We start from the raw sequence: 18,492 nt of genomic DNA on the forward strand, positions 1-18,492 counted from the left end.
ATCCAAGCATATTTCAGTCATTTCATATTTTGTAACAGTTGAAGGCCACCAGGGCATATAAACAAACACAAATTCTCAACCACGAAGGTCATGGGACCTCTTACAATTAAAACTAGTTACAAGAATAAATACAGAGACTGAAACAAGGACAGAGACATAACTGAGCACAGTCAAACAAGAGCCTGGCTTTCTGTATGTGAGCTATAATTCTCAAACAAGGGGATTCCTTTTCTTACTCTGACATGTCAAGGTCTGCAAAGCTAAAGTTGGCTTTGCTAATTTAATAGACAAGACAAGCAGGACTGTCTCTTCATTCAACATGCACGTATAAGATGGATGTGCATTTTCACCTGGGGTCTACAGCATCCTTCAAAGGACTTTCTGCTTCAGCCACAAACAATATTAAGCTGTGGGCGTCCACACCTTCCTTGGGAACATCTGCTTTTGGGCAGCAAAAAGACTTTCAAAGGGAGCCTCAACAGTATTTTCTACATCAAAAGGCCAACCAAGTAAACCTCTCCTTGCAGAACATGCTGCAAGCATTTGCCCAAATCGAGTTAACTTCATAAACACTGTTCTCATTCCAAAAATAATCTAGGAACTGTTTAACAGTTTGATTTCAAATAGAACAATGGTTTGAGGTTAATCAAATCAAAATGTTTATTCGGCTTTACGCCCATCATATTGAGGTTAAGTTAGTTTCAGAAAAAAAAAAGAACCCTCCCTACAAAGTCAGATTGCTCAAGTTTTGCCCAATGTTCAGCTCCTATGAAAGCAGCAACCTGCACTGCACTTGCCAAACAGTGATAATTTTCCTTAGAAATGACAGCTCTCAAGTACCGGTAATTTCTTTTCTAGTTGCAGGTGCTTCAAGGCAGGCCAAAAGAGACTTGTACCACTTGAGGCCCATTTGTCCACCATGTATGGGAGCCACTTTGGTGCAAACTATTCTCACTTTTTTAAATGCAAAAACCATAATGGCAGAGGCTTGTGAATGCTTGGAAACTGACGTGGTACCGAAAGAGTTTGATCCATTTTCCTCTATCAGCCAGCAAATTCCTTAAGTTGTGTTATGTACACAAAGTTACTTTCTTTGCTGAAAACATCTCACCTGTCCCGCATAAAATAATAATTTTAAAAGGTCCTTGGAAGATATACTATCACTTGCTACCTTAATAGCACAATTCTTTTTTCTTTTTTCTTATCATATATGGTGGTCTTGTGGTAAGGTTAAGGCTTACTGGGAAATGATATACAATGAAAGGAAAAGGATGTTTAAAATAACATTTGTAAAACAAAAAACCAACAACCCCAGAAGCTTTTCTCTTGGGAATTATGGAACAGAACTACCCAAACTGTATAGAAATTAGTGGCAAGAATGTTACTTGCCCCAAAATGGAAAGAAGCAGAAGTCCCAGCAAAGGAAGAATGGATACAAAAACTGATGGAATATGCAGAAATGGTGAAACTTACCAGAAGAATAAGAAATCAGCATAACAAACTTTTTATAAAAGAATGGAAATGGTTTATTGAATATTTACAGATAAATTGTAAACAGATAAAAACACTGGCAGGATTATTGTAATAACCTGCAGTTTCATAACAGTATATATTTAAAGAAGATGAATAAATGAGCAAGTTAAGTTAATTTGGATATGCAGGAGGTATTAAATAAATTTAAGGAATCGCAGAAACAGGGAGAAGGAAGTCAAGTTTTGAAACGTCAAAATGATAGTAAAATCAGTGAAATTTATAAATCTAAAAAGTATTTTCGGTCACTTCCACTTTACAGCTTGACTACTGTAATTCGCTCTACACGGGGCTGCCCTTTAAGCTGTCCCAGAAACTCCAGCAGGTGCAGAATGCTGCAGCGAGGCTCCTCACAGGGTCTCTGCCATGGGAGCATATTCACCCAGTGCTTTTCCAGCTGCACTGACTCCTGGTGGAGTACAGTGTCAGATTTAAGGTGCTGCTTTTGACCTTTAAAGCTCTTCATGGCCTAGGACCCTCGTACCTACAGGAATGCCTCTCTTGGTATGCTCCACGGAGGACCTTAAGGTCCATAAATAGCAACACCCTAGAGGTCCCGGGCCCTAAGGAAGTTAGATTAGCCTCAACCAGAGCCAGGGCCTTCTCAACTCTGGCTCCGGCCTGGTGGAACGCTCTGTCTCATGAGACCAGGGCGGATCTGATTTCTTTCCGCAGGGCCTGTAAGACAGAGTTGTTCCAACTGGCCTTTGGCTTAGAATCAGTTTGATCTCCCCCCCCTTATTTTTTATTTCTCCTCCTGTGAAGAGGCTGCATCCTAATGTTTTAATGTTGTATTTTAATCTTTTTCAATTGTATTTTAATCAACATGATTTTATTATTGGTTGTTAGCCGCCCTGCGCCTGGTCTTGGCTGGGGAGGGCGGGTACAAATAATAATAATAATAATAATAATAAAAAAAAAAAAATTGAAGAAGAAGAAGAAAGCACAAATCTCCAATAAACCCAGTGGCCAGTAAGTATGTCATAAGTTACAGTTGCCAAGTCTCAGGCTTCCCCACTAGCTCCACTTACAGGAATCGTTGCTGCACAAGTCTTCTCCCTTGCCACAATACTGCTTGCCCTTGGTTCGAAGGTTGGCTTTGACAGGACAACTGTCACTAGGCTTCAGAATGATACCGAAGACCTGCTTTCCTGTCCACAGGGTTACAGGCTGGAAGAGGACAAAGGATTATGAAGACAAGCAGAAGAGCTTCCACTAAAGGTATAGAACTAGAACATGCAAAAACATTATACTTTAGGACTCCAAACCACTCTTCCACTTCTTTTCAACTATTCTACCTCAAGGAGCAACATACAGCTCAGCTGGTAGAGGACGAGACTCTTAATCGCAGGGTTGTGGGTTTGAACCCCACATTGGGCAAAAGATTCCTGCCCTGCAGCGGGTTGGGATAGATGACCTTTGTGGTCCCTTTCCAGTTCTTCAATTCTATGATTCTAAGCAATGGGATGGTGCCACAGTTTCAATCTCTACCAATTAAATTGATTAAACCAATCAACTGAAGCTTTAATCACAGATTAAAACCTGCCCTTTATTCAATCCATGAGGCAGAGGTCAAAAGATACAGCCACACAAATATGTCTGCTCCCTTCCACCAAATGGAAGAAGACCCGTCCCTTTGTAATCAGAATTTGCAACCAAGCACTGCAGAGATGGTTCATGTAATGGGGAAACCCTTATGGCTATCCTTTCGCCAGTAAGAATTACATCGATAACTGAAGCAGCGTGTGCTCAGCTGAAGTCAACGGAAATTTTTATCTGCAACAGCAATGGGAACATTCATTTTTGAAACCCAACATGGTATATTAACTGCAGTGCAACACATTTAGTGTCACAGGGGAGACAGATGTGTTCAGCTATTGTCCAGTTTGAGACTTTGCCACCCTCCAAAAAGGCCTCTTGGCCTTCCTCAGAGCTTGCCTTTTGATACAACAACACCAGGGAGACCCGCTCCACGTCCAGGCAAAAGAACCTCACCAATTTATTACTGACTAAACTCAAGTGTGCACTCTTTCTCCAAGACGTTCCATACCTTGAGAATTGCTGGCGGTGGGAGGCGAACTTTTATTTTCTCATCCTTGCCAACCAGAATAGAAGCGATAATCTGACAAGCTTTAGCTCGATCGAAGAAAGTGTCCTTGAGGGTGAGGAGGTAAGCCCCTAAAATGGGAAATACAGAACACAACGCAAACACTTCCGTATAAGGGGATAAGCTAGAAAGGGCATTGAGTAACATACACTATACTGGCAATACATTTAAACGTAATCAGATCACATGGAACTGCAGTGGCGTGAAAGAAAAATGCATCTTAATTATCTGTATTAATATAAATAAATAAATAAATTTCATGCAGGTTGCATTTTGGACGCTAGAAAGGCCAAAAGGTGTTTAAAAAGAGAACAATGAAGGCAAATATTTTACCACATGGCTCTCCTTGTATACATCCTAGAGACAACAAGGCAAAGCTTAAGAATATCTCAGCAGTGGCCACACTTAGGCCCAGGTCTTCAGTGAAGAAGTTCCAATACTGATGCAATCCTGCAGTCCATACAGAACCCTCCTTTGCAGATCGTTGGTCACCTCTACACCCATGCATCTCTGTGGCATGCCCAGCAGGGAAAGTCCTCTTCAGAAGACGCACCACCATATCAATGACACCATGGTAATAATTCTTTTTTTTTGCAAGGAGGTATTATTCTATCATGCATGAGCAAGGAAGATCTAAGAGGTCTTGAAAACAAATGAGTGTCTCATAACACAGGTAAACACATATTTGACTTCAAATACAGACCTGTAAGGAAATCCTGAATTGCAGCAATAAGGGGCTCTCCATTTCTTGGTGTTACCAAGTTTGCTTTAGTCTAGATGAAGGAAGATATATTAACTAGGGAAACATGGCACAATATTTCAAAAACTCTTATTATGTACATGATCATACTACTACAAGATCTTTCTACTCCTCTCTGTGACATATATAAACACACGTTATATTCCAGTGCGTTTTCTTAATGCAATAAATCTGTTTAGGGTTTGATAGGGCTTTACTGCCTAGTCAGTGTAGACACGATTCCATCCTGACAAGATTGTTCTACAAAAGGCATGGAGCCAAACTGTGGCCCACAGGCTAAATCTGGCCCTCAGCAGTTTCTCTGCCCTGTTTTCTTTTAAGTAACTTTCCTCTGTACTTATCTCCGACTCCTTCCCCTTCCTCACAAAGTGGAAGCATGAAGGAAAGCAGTTAGCAAAATGCAGACTTTGTGCAGTTCTTAAAAGGTTTCAACTAGTAAAAGAAATCAGGCAGCGGGCAGTGAACCTGCCCCATCTCAACAGTCAATAGTACGTAATAGTACTTTGCTTACCCCCATCAGAACAAGGGCTTCTGCTTTGGCTTCTTCGGTTTGAGGAAGATGAAGATTCATCTCATCACCATCAAAGTCAGCATTGTATGGTGTACAGACACATTCATTAAATCTGAAAGTCCGGTGCGGTTTTACTCTAGCCTGGAAAAAACATATCAAAAGAAAAAATCGAGGGGGGGAAAAAATACTGTGTAAAACATACAAGGAATTCAGAACGTATCATTTGGAAAACGCTTGGAAAATTTGTGCTTTTGCTTTTACATAATTTCAGTTTTACAAAAAAAGAGAGAGGACTTGCTGCATCAAATGACAAGTTTATTTCATTTTTGCCTGGCACTGCTGGAGGCTTAAGATAATGTAATGATGTAGGCATTGTGAGCCATAATTTTACCCAACTCTTAGACAAGAGAAAACATGATGGCATTAGGATATCTGGGCTTGTACCTAAAGCACAGATCTGGGCTCACACCCTTCCATGTATCAGTTATAGGGAAAGTCTAGCAAACAGCCACTATATGCATTATCCTAATAATTTAAAGCATGGGGGGGGGGGTGTACACATGCAGCAGATTGAGGTGGTAGAATACGCTGTACCACATCAGACTGCAAGTGGGGAATTACATATTTAAATGCCCCCCTATGCAAAGGGCTCCTTGCAAGTAGAAAAGTACAACAGACTGGCCTAGAGACATCCCCCACTCCTACCAATATGCTAGTTTTATACATGCAGACAGGTTTGGGCGTCTGAACCAGAGAAGCATTAAAAATGTACTCCCTGCTCCTCTGCAACCCAAAGGTGATTTTACTATCCCACTTTGCTGCATACACAGAGCCAGCTTTGCTCAGGCACGTATCAGAAAACCTGGATTTTAGATTTAGCTGGCTAATATGGTCCAGAAAGAGAGGTGAATGACAACTCTTCTCATGCGACATGGAGAAGATCCTAAGGTTATTTTATTTATTTAGTCAAAATCCCAAGGCAGTGTGCAATATTAAGAACATAATACACAACATAATAATAAAACAATCATAAGAGCCCCCCCCCCAATCTCACAGGCCATAGATTATTTAATGGCCAAAGGCCTGGGTAAGATGAGTGTTTTCACCTGGAGCCTAAAGACATGTAATGATGGCGCTAGGTGAGCCTTTCTGGGGAGAGCATTCCAAATGGGGAGCCACCACAGAAAAGGCCTGTTCTCATGTTGTTGCCCTCTGAATCTCTCAATAGCAGCCAAGTTGTGATCATTGCCATATCTGACTTGAATAGTGTTCTACTTAGATTGGATCTGGGGCAATGGTAGCCATACCACACAGATGAAATTACAGAAGCTGTGGAACAGCTACTCAAGTTGGAGAAGGTAGCAGGCAACATGTACTATTTGGATCATGTAAAAATCACACAGATCACGCCCGAAGCCTGGCAGGCAGAAATCAGTGATCACACTCTTTTTCTCTCGCAGAAGAATAATACTCTTGCACGAAAGCCTTAAGAACTAATGAATGTATGTGTTAGGTGACCAATTATGACGATGAATGGCAATAAAAATAAATACGCCCCAGGGAACCACAGAAATAAGTTGCTATGCTTACTATATGAGCCATGATGCTGAGCTTGTGCAAAGAGGGCTGTCGATTGAACAGGACTATATCTCCATCTATGAGGTGTCTCTCCACAATGTCCCCATACTTCAGTTCCTGAGCCATCTTCTCACGGTTTCCATATTTCAAAAACCTGGGGGGAGGGAGGGAGGGGGAGAGAGAAAGAAAGGAAATCTATCATAAGAAATAATCAGTCTTAGAGGAAATGATTGTTTTCCAGTTATACAGCTGCTCTTCCACAGGACTGCTGAGCTTCCTCAGTAATAAGAAAGGAAATCACAGCTGAAAACTTTTCCATACCATTTTACAACAGTGAAGGTAACTTTTTAAAGTTAGAGGGAGGGTGAGAATCTACTTGTGCAAATGGACGCAGAAAGCACCAACAATTTATGAAAAGTTATCATCATTAAAGAACGCTTAGGACACATGTATGAATAAAAATTTTGGAAGGGGGGGAAGCATCCATTTTTAGATGCTGCCTACTGCAACCCAATCAGCAGTTCATGGGAGAAGAGAAGGGCACTTAGATTACCCTCAGCACACTTTTGCAGAAGACCTATTTTTGAAGGTCACATGCACACAGCAACTGGATCAAAATTAAGTTTTGCCCACCAGATGTGCCACTGCTTTTCAAGGCAAGTACTTAGTGAATTGTATAAGGAACAAATTTTGAATGTTTACACAAACAAGACTAGCATCTTAGGCAAGAATCAGTGAAACTGAAAAGAGGGGAAAGAAAAAAATCCAGATAGCCTCTCGGTATGTTCAAAACAAGCCCTAAACTTTCAAATCAAGTGACTGAAGTAAAATGAGTCTATTTCAGATACAAGGCCGCACCTTTTCATCTGTGTGTGCCTCTGCTGAATGAAGTTGGCACCAGGATGAAGCTCTGGACCATTCCGAACAAGTTTCCTCATAAAGTCGATGTTAGCTTTATTCACCTGTAATAGGAATGCTCGAGTTAAAGGCAAAAAACTTGCACAATTCTTGTGAAGCTTTGCCAATAATTTTTGCTGCCCTGGGTAAATCATAGTTATGTGATTTTCTCTGTATTATATACTAGACAGAACAAACAACAACATATTAAACAATCAAGAGTTAAGATAGCATTTTCTCGCTGTTATTTTAAATGCCTGTCACTCCTTTGTAACAGAGATAATACCCCAATACCCTGGGATATCCCTTTACATCACACAACTGACAAGATGCCTCTGTTCTCTTCTTCTGGTGGTCTCTTCAAGGCATTTTGAAAACAGGAGGAGACACTTCTGGAATTTTAGCACTAGAAGACTTGCTAAGTTCCATGTTTGGGTTAGCCCTATTCTTGTGCACATACTACAGCTCTTTTCAATATTATTGGATGTCATCTATAAAAATATACATACTAAATGACCTTTCAGCTTGGCAAGAGTGCAAGGAGCAGGGGGGAGGGGGGAATGCTATTGTGAAGATACCAGATTAGCTTCTGAATTTAAGGAACAGACAACATACAGCTAAATTTCTGTCAACGGGACATGGGCCTGTCCTTTACATGGAATGATACCAGGAGCAAGTCTGACATCCATCTCTTTCCCAAGTAAAGCCTAAGTCAAAAGGGTGTTTAATTCCACTTGGTGATTCAAACAAAGCTTGAGATCTGATCTTGATAGAACCATGTGCAGACTCTCTGGAAGCTACTACAGCAAGGGACTGCACCACACAACAGAAGATTTCATTTTCTCCCAATTACCTTCTCAGGAAACGTTAGTATTTTTGCAACATGAACAGGCACAGCCACTTCATCAATGCGCAGGTTTGGATCAGGTGAGATCACTGTTCTGCCCGAGAAGTCCACTCGCTTTCCAGACAAGTTTCCTCTAAACCGACCTTAAAGGAAGTGGAGGGAGGCGAGAAAAGAGAGCAAGTTGAAGCCAGTCAAGGAAAAAACCAACAACTCTGATCTTCCACAGAGAAAATAAACTGAAATTATTATTCTTTATTATTATTGTTATTTGGTGTTATCAATGTACAGAGTGCTTTATGCAGTCTAACAAACAAAACAATGTGTTCCTGCTGCAAGGAGAATAGAATCTGAAAATGTAACCCAGGAATAAGCAATGGGGTAGCTGGGGACAAAGGAAGTAGGAGAATATGCATTCAATTCTGTTGAATATATGTCAGCTCCGTTTCAGTAAGTGATGATGGCAAGAGGGTTAAACCAAAGGCTTCATGGAGAAAGTGAATTTTAAGAAGGTATTTGAAGGACGAGAGGGAGAGAGAGAAGTGTTGTTGTGCAGATGTTCTTAGAAGAGAGTTTTACACAGGTATAACGGATAACCAAGGTGGAGTTATCTAAGCTAGCAAGTAGAAGACTTTTGGATGACTAAGGATTGGGCTGGAAGATTTAATGGCATAGGCTGCGATGTACTGGTATAGGAAGGATGTGAAATTAAGGTGGGGGCAAAACCATGGAGGACATTAGGTATAACACAGAGCAGCCTCTATATCCCACTTTCAGCAGTTGGTAACAGAGCTCAACACACAAATGAGTTTGCTCTCATTACTTCCCCCTAAAAACTGCTCTGGGGAGCAAGACAAAAATCCAAGAAATAAATGTAATCCTGTACAGCGTTTGGAAAAGGTTCCACCACCAGACTCCAGAAAGAGCTTCTGTCAGACTAGCCAATACTGGGGCTAGATGGACATGACGTAAGGGGACTTCACATGTTCAAATGTGATAGCAGCAGGAGCCAGAGATTATGCTGAAACACCTACCCTGCTTTCCCTTCAGTCTTTGAACAAAGCCTCGTGTCCACTTCTTGGGTGCCATGTTGAGAGGAATGCCGGAGAGTTCACTATTGATGTACAGAGCGCACTGCAGCTGCAGGAAGTCCCAGTCCTCCATTATCATCTGTGTTTTGGCTCCTGATATTCTATGCTGCCCAACAACAAAACAGCCAATTCAAGAAAGGAAATTTCAACAAAAGCAACTCCATAGTTCTAGGGAACATTCGGCAAGTTCTGCAAGGATGTAACGATGTTCTTAGGAGAATCTAAAATCAAATTTCTTTCACAAAGTTTTATTGCAAAACAAGGAAACAAAAATAACCAGAGTAGTAACCATTTCAGAGCAATTCTGAATATGGACTTCCAGATGTGAACTCAAGATCTGAGAACTTTTACCAGACCAAATATATTACAGCTGCAGTTAAGATCTTTGATTAGGAACATATTGCACCCTAACCCCTGCAAGGTTGCCCAAAAAGAGAATTCTCTGGGGCTGAGAAATGGCTTTGCCCCTGGTCTCTGCTGTGTTTTGCTCCTGTGTAAAAAAAATATATTATCTTTGTGAATTTGCCGATTCTGGAAGAGCCTGATTCAATCCCTGCCCCAGCCACAAGCTCATTAAGGATGCTTGATGGAGACATAACATTACACCATAGATATAAGCAGAAGGGATAGGAGATTTGCATGGTAGGAAAGGAGTTAAGAGGTCAGGAACTTTATGGCAACCCCAGGCCCAGACCAACCTCACATATATATGCTTAGAATAAGAAAGCAACGAAACTCAGGCACTCACAGAGTTTGAAGGGGACCTAAAATAAGGTGTCTCCTATGGACACTAGCCATGCATTTTACTACAAATTCAAAAGCTAATAGCATATGAATTTAGGACGGTATTCTAAAAAGCACTGTTAAGAAGCACAATCCATACCTACTTTAACCACAAATACAAAGTTAAAGGGCAACTCACCTTTTTGATCACATCATTGAGGAAAATTATTTCTGTCAGCTTCATCGTTAAGTCATCCTCGTTGGTGCCGGATTTTAAGTCGCTTACCACGGACGGCCTAATGCAGAGCGGGGGGACCAAGAGTCGTGTCAGGATCAAGTCCGAAGGCTTGCCGGATTCGGGGTTCATCAAAAGCAGAGGGATGTCTTCTGCGGGAATTCTCTTTAGGATATTTAAAACCACTAAAGGATTCAAGTTCTCCTACAAAACGTAAAAGGTTACAATCACACTTTTATCATTAAAGGTAAAGGTAAAGGTACCCCTGCCCATACGGGCCAGTCTTGACAGACTCTGGGGTTGTGCGCCCATCTCACTTAAGAGGCCAGGGGCCAGCGCTGTCCGGAGACACTTCCGGGTCACGTGGCCAGCGTGACATCGCTGCTCTGGCGAGCCAGAGCCGCACACGGAAACGCCGTTTACCTTCCCTCTGGTAAGCGGTCCCTATTTATCTACTTGCACCCGGAGGTGCTTTCGAACTGCTAGGTTGGCAGGCGCTGGGACCGAGCAGTGGGAGCGCACCCCGCCGCAGGGATTCGAACCGCCGACCTTTCGATCGGCAAGTCCTAGGCGCTGAGGCTTTAACCCACAGCGCCACCTGCGTCCCTACTTTTATCATTACAGAGCGGGAAACTCAGTTTCTGGCTAAGACTCAAGCAATGCCCTGTCCACTGATTTGTAACGTAGCTTTAAAACCACAAGAGCGGGTGAAATGTTGTGCCAGCATTTCATGTTTTAAGGATCACAAATGTGTTCTTTACTTTCTTTAGAACACAAAGGCTTAAAAGGCTTAAGCAGACATTTCTCAAACTTTGCCTATTTCCTAAAGTTATTGGGCCATCCCCCATACAAAAAAGTGGGTAGAGTAACGGTCTAAAGTACTGTACTTTGTACAGTAGGCTATAAGCCAGCCACACATAAATCAGAGGTTTCTACACGCATACAAATGAACCTTCCAGGCAAGGAATAGCATTGTCATAGTCCAAGGACACATTCCAGTCAGCCGAAAGAACATGCTAACAACTACTGCATGGGTAGGCAAACTAAGGCCCAGGGGCCGGATCCGGCCCAATCACCTTCTAAATCCAGCCCACGGACGGTCCGGGAATCAGCATGTTTCTACATTAGCAGAACGTGCCCTTTCATTTAAAATGCATCTCTGGGTTATTTGTGGGGCCTGCCTAGTGTTTTTATCTGAGTAGAATGTGTGCTTTTATTTAAAATGCATCTCTGAGTTATTTGTGGGGCATAGGAATTCATTCATATATTTTTTTCAAAATATAGTCCGGCCCCCCAGAAGGTCTGAGGGACAGTGGACCGGCCCCTTGCTGAAAAAGTTTGCTGACCCCTGAACTACTGCATCCACACACTTCAAATATATGTGGCTTCATACACACACAGAACCCAGAGTCTAGACTGCGTATTTGCTTATGAAGGCCAAGTACACTTGCTGCCCAGACACAATTGTTTTAAGAGTATGAGGCAGGGCATCTAATGGAATTGCAGGCTGTTACCAGGAGACACACAAGGCTAAAAGCTTTCCTTGACAAAATTCAAGGCAGCCGATTACAGCAGTTGGGAGACTGTGCAAAGTGAACATTCAGCTCTTCGAGCGGCAGCCAAGATTTATAGTGATTCAGCCCACACAATAACTCAGTGATTTTGGTACAACAACACATGTACTTTCACAGACTCCTGTGCTACATTTCCTCCCTCCTTGACAAGAAAATAAGAATGTCTGGCTTTTCATCACCACCCACTCATCATCTCTCACACATGGCAAATAACCATTATTAGAGTTTGATGACAGAAATGATAAGGGACCTCCTTAGACTAGTGATTCCTAGAGCCTGAGAATCCCAACTCTGACCATCTCAAACCAAATTCTCAAGAATCACACGCAGTCAAGCTCTTACAGGCTTGCTGCTAAAAACCCCCTGCAACAATGCAAATGTCAGAAGTAAGCCTAAGTTCAATGGGACTTGCTCCCAGGTAAGTGTAAGATTGCATACTAAATTGGAAATGCTTTTAATCTAGGGTTTTGCAAGAAAGCCACGCACTCAGCTGCTACGCTACAATCTCTCCAACTTCTTTTAAGGTGTTGTGAACCATCTGTAGGTTGGGCAGACAAGAGAAGGCACTTCACTGGTTTTATAAATGCTACGAGTAGCGGATGGCAGAGGGAGGCTGCGTCGATTACCTGACCTCCCTACCTACCTCCGAATCACTGTTGCATACTGGGTGGAGAGGGGAAGGAAGTGGTGAGGTTAATACGGTGCAAATTTGGTAGCAGAAGGACCAGATTGGCTCTGCTGGCAATGTATGCTCCATACCAAACTTATCCCTGCCTGTATGCAGCAGTGTCTAGGTGGGAGGGAGGTTGAATAAAAGGCAAAAACCTGCTGTCTGCTACTGAACACTTCAGAGCAGGGTGGATAGAAATCAATGATTTATAAAATAATAACTGGATTTTTAAAAAAATTAAATCAGATTTTTAATATACAATGCTTTTCGAGAAAAAAATCTTTCTAAATATAGTTTTCTATTTAAGTCACATTATAGTCCAAAGGCTAACCATCAGGAAAGAAGGATTTGTTTTAAGATTTTCATGTGTGCTAAGTAAAAAAAAAATTTGTTTAACCACAGACAGAGCTGTTCCATCAGCCTTTGGCCAAGGCACAGTCTGACCCCCTCCTTTGGCGATCCTCGTAGAACTCTGGCCCAGTGGTTGCCATTTGATTTTGAATTGATTTTAGAATATTGATTTTAGAATTCTGTGTTACTTTTATTGCTGTTAGCCGCTCTGAGCCCGGCTTTGACTGGGGAGGGCGGGATATAAATAATATTTTTATTATTATCAGTTAACAAAAGTGGATACATATGCTATAATGTTTAAATCAAATCCACCCTGCCGCAGAGCAAAAACATGACTAAGATAGGCTACCATCCTCTAGGCACTAAGCATCAAGAAATGCTTTTGCAAAAAAAATCCTTGGTTTGTTTCAACCGAAGAAAAATCCCCATTCCCAAAGGAAGAGAAAACTGAAACAATACAAGACTGCACAGGTTTCTTATTATTTACCTGGGCTTTCCCCAGTAGGGATTCAATCTCTTTATTATGTTCTATAGCGGTGTCAAAGGACTGTATGAAGTTAGACACAATGGGGTCCACTATCTTCTTCGTTGTCTTGTATTTCTCATGGATTATCTTCAGCAAGCCACACTTCTTTACAGTACCTACAAGAAGATCCAGAAAATTTGCTCACACATTTTTGCATTTTTATACTTTACATCGGTCAGCACTCCAGAGTCATGCTCAATGTTTTACAAACAGAATTAGGAAAAAAGAGGAAAAAATGAGGAGCGCAGGAGACACACCGACCAAAACCTTCAGTAGAATAAGGTTACTGTATTGTGGTTTAGTCACTAAGACTAAGAATGTTTGGTTCAAATTGGGTTTTTTTTCAGGCATTACATAATCTCGGTTATAAAACAGCAACCAAGAAATTGCAGCGACTCTTAATGTCAAGCAACAATTTTAAAAGCCGAGAGTGACAACCACATAGCAAATCTCAACAACAAAAATAAGACACTATCTATAATCAAATACCCGTGATAATATGAGGCAGTCTTATACTTCCTATCCGTCCGTGAAGTATTTCCGAACCCTTCTGAATACCAGCTGCTGGAAACTGCAGGAGCAGAGAGAGCCCTTGGATCCCTGCTTGCAAGCTTCACATAGGCATCCAGCTGGCCACTGTGAAAACAGGATGCTAGACCAGGTGGTCCCCTGTCTGATCAGACAGTGGGGTCTCAAGTTCTTAAGTGGTTTCAGACTCAAGTTGCTTAAGGACCAAAGGGCAGATTAATGCACTCACCATTAAAAGCCCCACAATATGGGCAGGTGTTCTTTTTTCTGCACTTTTCAGAGATCTTTTTTTTCAAACCCCGTTTCTGGAGGTAGGTCAAGCCAGGTCTCTTCAGATAATCCAAAAACTGTTTCTGTTCTTCGAAGGTCAGCATGATACGGCAACAGGTCTTACAAATCATCTAGAGCAGAAGCAAAAAACACAATTTGCCGTCAACCAATACACCTTTGAACACTCCATAAATTTATATGCACGTACAGGGACACTGTGGAAGGTTGAAGGAGTTGAGCTTCCTGTCATGTATTCTTCTTCAAAGCTATGCTATGCAGTAAATCTAAGGAAACGCCAAAAGCCCAAATATCTATATGAATACTTTTTTTGGGGGGGAGGGGGAGTCTATTCTACTGAGCACTTCATTAATAAGAACTACTCAGAAACTTTATATATTGAACATCGGGTAAGCACAGTACTGTAATTAATTTCTAGTCCACCTTCCCTCCAGTAAGCTCAAGGCAGAATGCATAGTTCTCTTCCTCTCCATTTTACCCTGACAACAACCCTGAGAGGTAGGAGAGGCTGAGAGAGAATGACTGACCCAAAGTCACCCAGTGAGCTTCATGGTTGAGTGGGAATTGGAACCCTGGTCTCCTATCAGAGGAATCATAGAATCATAGAGTTGGAAGAGACCACAAGGGCCATCGAGTCCAACCCCCTGCCAAGCAGGAAACGGCATCAGAGCACTCCTGACATATGGTTCTCAAGCCTCTGCTTAAAGACCTCCAAAGAAGGAGACTCCACCACACTCCTTGGCAGCAAATTCCACTGTCGAACAGCTCTTACTGTCAGGAAGCTCTTCCTAATGTTTAGGTGGAATCTTCTTTCTTGTAGTTTGGATCCATTGCTCCATGTCCGCTTCTCTGGAGCAGCAGAAAACAACCTTTCTGTGATGATGAGGACATCATCACAGGCAATGGCCCACAACAGGAAGAGCATGTCAAGTGTCTTCAATCTCTGTCATCTCCAGTCCTTGACATGAAATGCAACTTTACCTGCAAAATGCCTATCACGGCTTTGAAGTACCCCACATGGAAACAAGGCAACTCCAGGTCAATGTAGCCATAATGACCCAAACACTCCGCCAGATTCTTTCCACAAGTTTCACAGGGACGATCCTTCTCACTTGTACCCTTGGGAGTAGAAATGCACAAAACAATTAACAGTGGCACCTTCTCTACATATCTTTAGATGGCAGGCAGAAATATTCCTCTTCTCCCAGGACTTTGACTAATTAAACAATCTTTTAAACACACACACTTTCTCTGTGTCTATTTTTTTTGTTTACTACTACGTTATGTATTTTGGGGGTTTTTATATTGTAAACTGCACTGTGGTTCTCAGATGAAGGGCAGTACAGAAATTTAATAAATCAAATTAAATAGATAAGATATTGTCAAGCTGCTCTCTGGTGAATTAAGACATGGGCAGTATATGGCTTTATTAATCCATTGTAATCTTAGAACTCACAAGGATCTTAGTTCTCACAAGTCCACACACACACACATCCATACACAATTATCTAGCCACAAATAAGCATGCATAACAAGTGCTCTTCTTTTCAGTAAAAGAAAACCAGACTACAGAAATCAAGCTTTATTTTAGCCTACAATTCTAGACCTCAAGTACTGTTAAGTTTTTCATCGACATACATTTTGCACACTAGAAAAGACTGATATGATCTGAAAGTAATGGGTGCACAAAGAAACACTTTTGGAATGTAAGCATCCAAAGCTGTTTTATATTGTCAAGTCACCCATCTCTCTCCTATCTCCTCTGCCTGACAGCAGTTCCACAGGTTGAGTTTTTTCAAAGTCCTGCAACCCAAATCCTTTCTAACTAGAGATACTTTACACTACTTCTGATGCATTGTGGGATATGATTGAACAACGAAAGGTCTTACCATTCGATGGTCCAGTACACCATACTGCAGAGGTGAATGATTGTTGTCTTGACTGTATAGGTTTTTACTAACCACCTGGATGTGAGCCTGCTGTCGCATCTCTTCTGGAGACTTCATCCCAAAGCAGATGTGGCTTCTAGAACAGAAAACACCACCAGGTATATCACAAGATGGAGATACCCTGGATGACTATTTTGAAGTCTCTGCTTATACAGAATGTTGCCTCTGACAAGTAAGCAATACCAAGAATCCAGCACACCAGACTTCTGTATTTATATCTTGCAGCCTTCTAAGCACAATTCAGTGTGCTGACTTTAGCATATAAAGCCATGAGTGGCCTGGCCCCAACAGACCACCCATTGTAATCTCCAATATTGGTCAGGAGTCTCCCTTAAATGTACGATTCACATAGGACATGAAGCCTTATTTGGCTAGCTCAAGACTAAGCCAAAAAGTGAATTAAAAACACATACTTTCCTGAGTATTGCACATACCCCAACACCATAAACAAGCGCTCATGTACACAGACAGCAAGGATACTTGAGTTTAATAGCTGGATCTTATCCTCTTCCCTTCTGTAGTATATCTGTCATAATGTGAAGTGAGGCAAGAAGCAAGAGGTGGGAGCTGACTCTACGCTACACTGTGGAAAAGTAGATTTTTAAAGAAAATATTTTATTACAAATGATTATGCCTCAGAAGCTTCTATTTCTGTGACTAGTTGCCATTAGATAATATTCAGAAATGTTGTTGGGTGGATAGCGATGCTGAAACTCCTAGAAGCACAGCCACAGGCGATAGAAAGCATGAAGTCCCTGATGTCTACTCACTTAAGAACATAAAAACAGCCTGCTGGTTTCAACAGAAGAGACCAGCAACCACCTGAGATGTCCTGCTGCTTTGTCTTTTGTTTTGGTATTTTACATTTTATCCAGCGTAAGACAAGCCTGCTGGATCAGGCCAAGGGCCCATCTTGTCCAGAATCCTGTTCTCACGGTGGCCAATCAAATGCCTGTGGGAAAATGGCAAGCAATATTTGAGCCCTTCCTGTGACTTCCAGCAACTGGTTGGTACAGTGGTACCTCTAGTTACGAACTTAATTGTATTCAGAAGCATTGCTGCCTCCATCATCATCATCATCATTATTATCATCATCTGTGGAGCCACCATGGCTAGCAGCCATCAACAGCCCTCCACTAATTTGTCTAATCCTCTTCTAAAGCCATCTAGCTTGGTGGTCATCCTGTGGGAGCAAGTTCCATCGTTTTAACTATGTGCTGTGTAAAGAAGTACTTTCTTGAGGGCACAGGCCGAAGAAACTCTGTGTATAAAGATGCAAATCTCATGCGGACTTATATGGGACTTGCTGCCAAGTCAACATGCATAATATAGAACCATAGAATCCTACAACCAAGGGGAAATGCTGAGTACAAGAGGAAGGCATGTTTAAATGCTACAGAAAATTACTTTTTTCTATTATTTTACTTTATTCCCCACCCTAATGAAGTCCCAGGGCAAGCTACGCTTGCAAAAAAAGAAAATGCAAGCAGAAAATATAGCCATCTAATGTAAACAAAATTGCTTATATTTAGATTTCCAAAATACTTCCTTTTCCTTCTTTTTTTGGCTGAGCCAAAAATAGATTTATCCCAGGATAAACCAAGAAGACAAAAACTTTAAGAAAGAATGGGGAAATTTTATAATTTACTTAGCAGACCACTGTAAGCAGATGAAAACAACAGCAGGATTTGAATAACACTTGTAATGTAACAACCACTGTGGACAATTATGGACAGATACAAAATATGGATTACGAAATAATATGCAGTTGAAAATGCTGACAATAAGACCCATGGAGGGGTTGGCGGGAAGTCTGGAGATTCAGAGAAATCTCTAGAAGTGGATATTTACTTGGTATTGTTACAACTCTACGCTTGTAAAAGCAAATAAAAATCACTTATAAATAAATAAATAAATAAATAAATAAATAAATAATCCCTTCTGCTTTCCAAAGGGGCTCTCCGTAAGGTGCCTTCCGTGCCTCTGGACTATTCCCCTTCACACCACTCAATGAACCGCTTTTCTCGCCCCCCAAACTTGACAAGCTTGTTCTTCGACGCCCCCCGAGTCCCGCTTACATCTTCTTGGCCACGTCCGTCTCGCGGAACTGCTCCTTCACCATGGCGGCGGTTCCCCTCTCTCGCCCGGGGACGGCGCAAGGAAAGAGAGCGGAGCGGTGCGGAGCCGCCGCCGCCGCCGCCGCCTCCTCTTTCCCCTGAGCGAGCTGCACACCGGAGCCGGCAGACGGGCATCGGGCGCGTGCGTCGTGCGTCGCCGCCAACCGCGAAGGGTCGCTCGGAGCCGCAGCCACCCGGCGTCGCAGCGCCACC

General features: G+C 42.0%; 1 protein-coding gene across 4 annotated transcripts in view; it reads right to left on the reverse strand.

Moving 5' to 3' along the window:
• Positions 1-18,488, reverse strand: part of POLR3A (RNA polymerase III subunit A) — a 48,051-nt gene extending 29,563 nt beyond the window's left edge. For 2 of the 4 annotated variants that reach the window (XR_014564031.1, XR_014564032.1), the window contains exons 1-14: positions 18,241-18,452; positions 16,103-16,238; positions 15,195-15,332; positions 14,155-14,326; positions 13,359-13,513; positions 10,241-10,480; positions 9,262-9,424; positions 8,237-8,373; positions 7,345-7,448; positions 6,499-6,640; positions 4,909-5,049; positions 4,341-4,410; positions 3,581-3,708; positions 2,562-2,700 (exon numbers count right to left, since the gene is read on the reverse strand). Coding sequence is in view for 2 of the 4 variants with exons in the window: in XM_083738241.1 (XP_083594367.1) it covers positions 2,562-2,700; positions 3,581-3,708; positions 4,341-4,410; positions 4,909-5,049; positions 6,499-6,640; positions 7,345-7,448; positions 8,237-8,373; positions 9,262-9,424; positions 10,241-10,480; positions 13,359-13,513; positions 14,155-14,326; positions 15,195-15,332; positions 16,103-16,238; positions 18,241-18,284 (1,909 nt within the window). In the remaining 2 variants the exon portion in view is untranslated. Of the gene's footprint in view, positions 1-2,561; positions 2,701-3,580; positions 3,709-4,340; positions 4,411-4,908; positions 5,050-6,498; positions 6,641-7,344; positions 7,449-8,236; positions 8,374-9,261; positions 9,425-10,240; positions 10,481-13,358; positions 13,514-14,154; positions 14,327-15,194; positions 15,333-16,102; positions 16,239-18,240 lie in introns of all 4 variants that reach the window. The other 2 variants (XM_083738241.1, XM_083738240.1) reach the window with 2 other exon arrangements.
• Between the last annotated feature and the right edge of the window lie 4 nt (positions 18,489-18,492).

Source organism: Podarcis gaigeae (assembly GCF_964106915.1).
Source record: "Podarcis gaigeae genome assembly, chromosome: 5".
Taxonomy (NCBI): Eukaryota; Metazoa; Chordata; class Lepidosauria; order Squamata; family Lacertidae; genus Podarcis; species Podarcis gaigeae.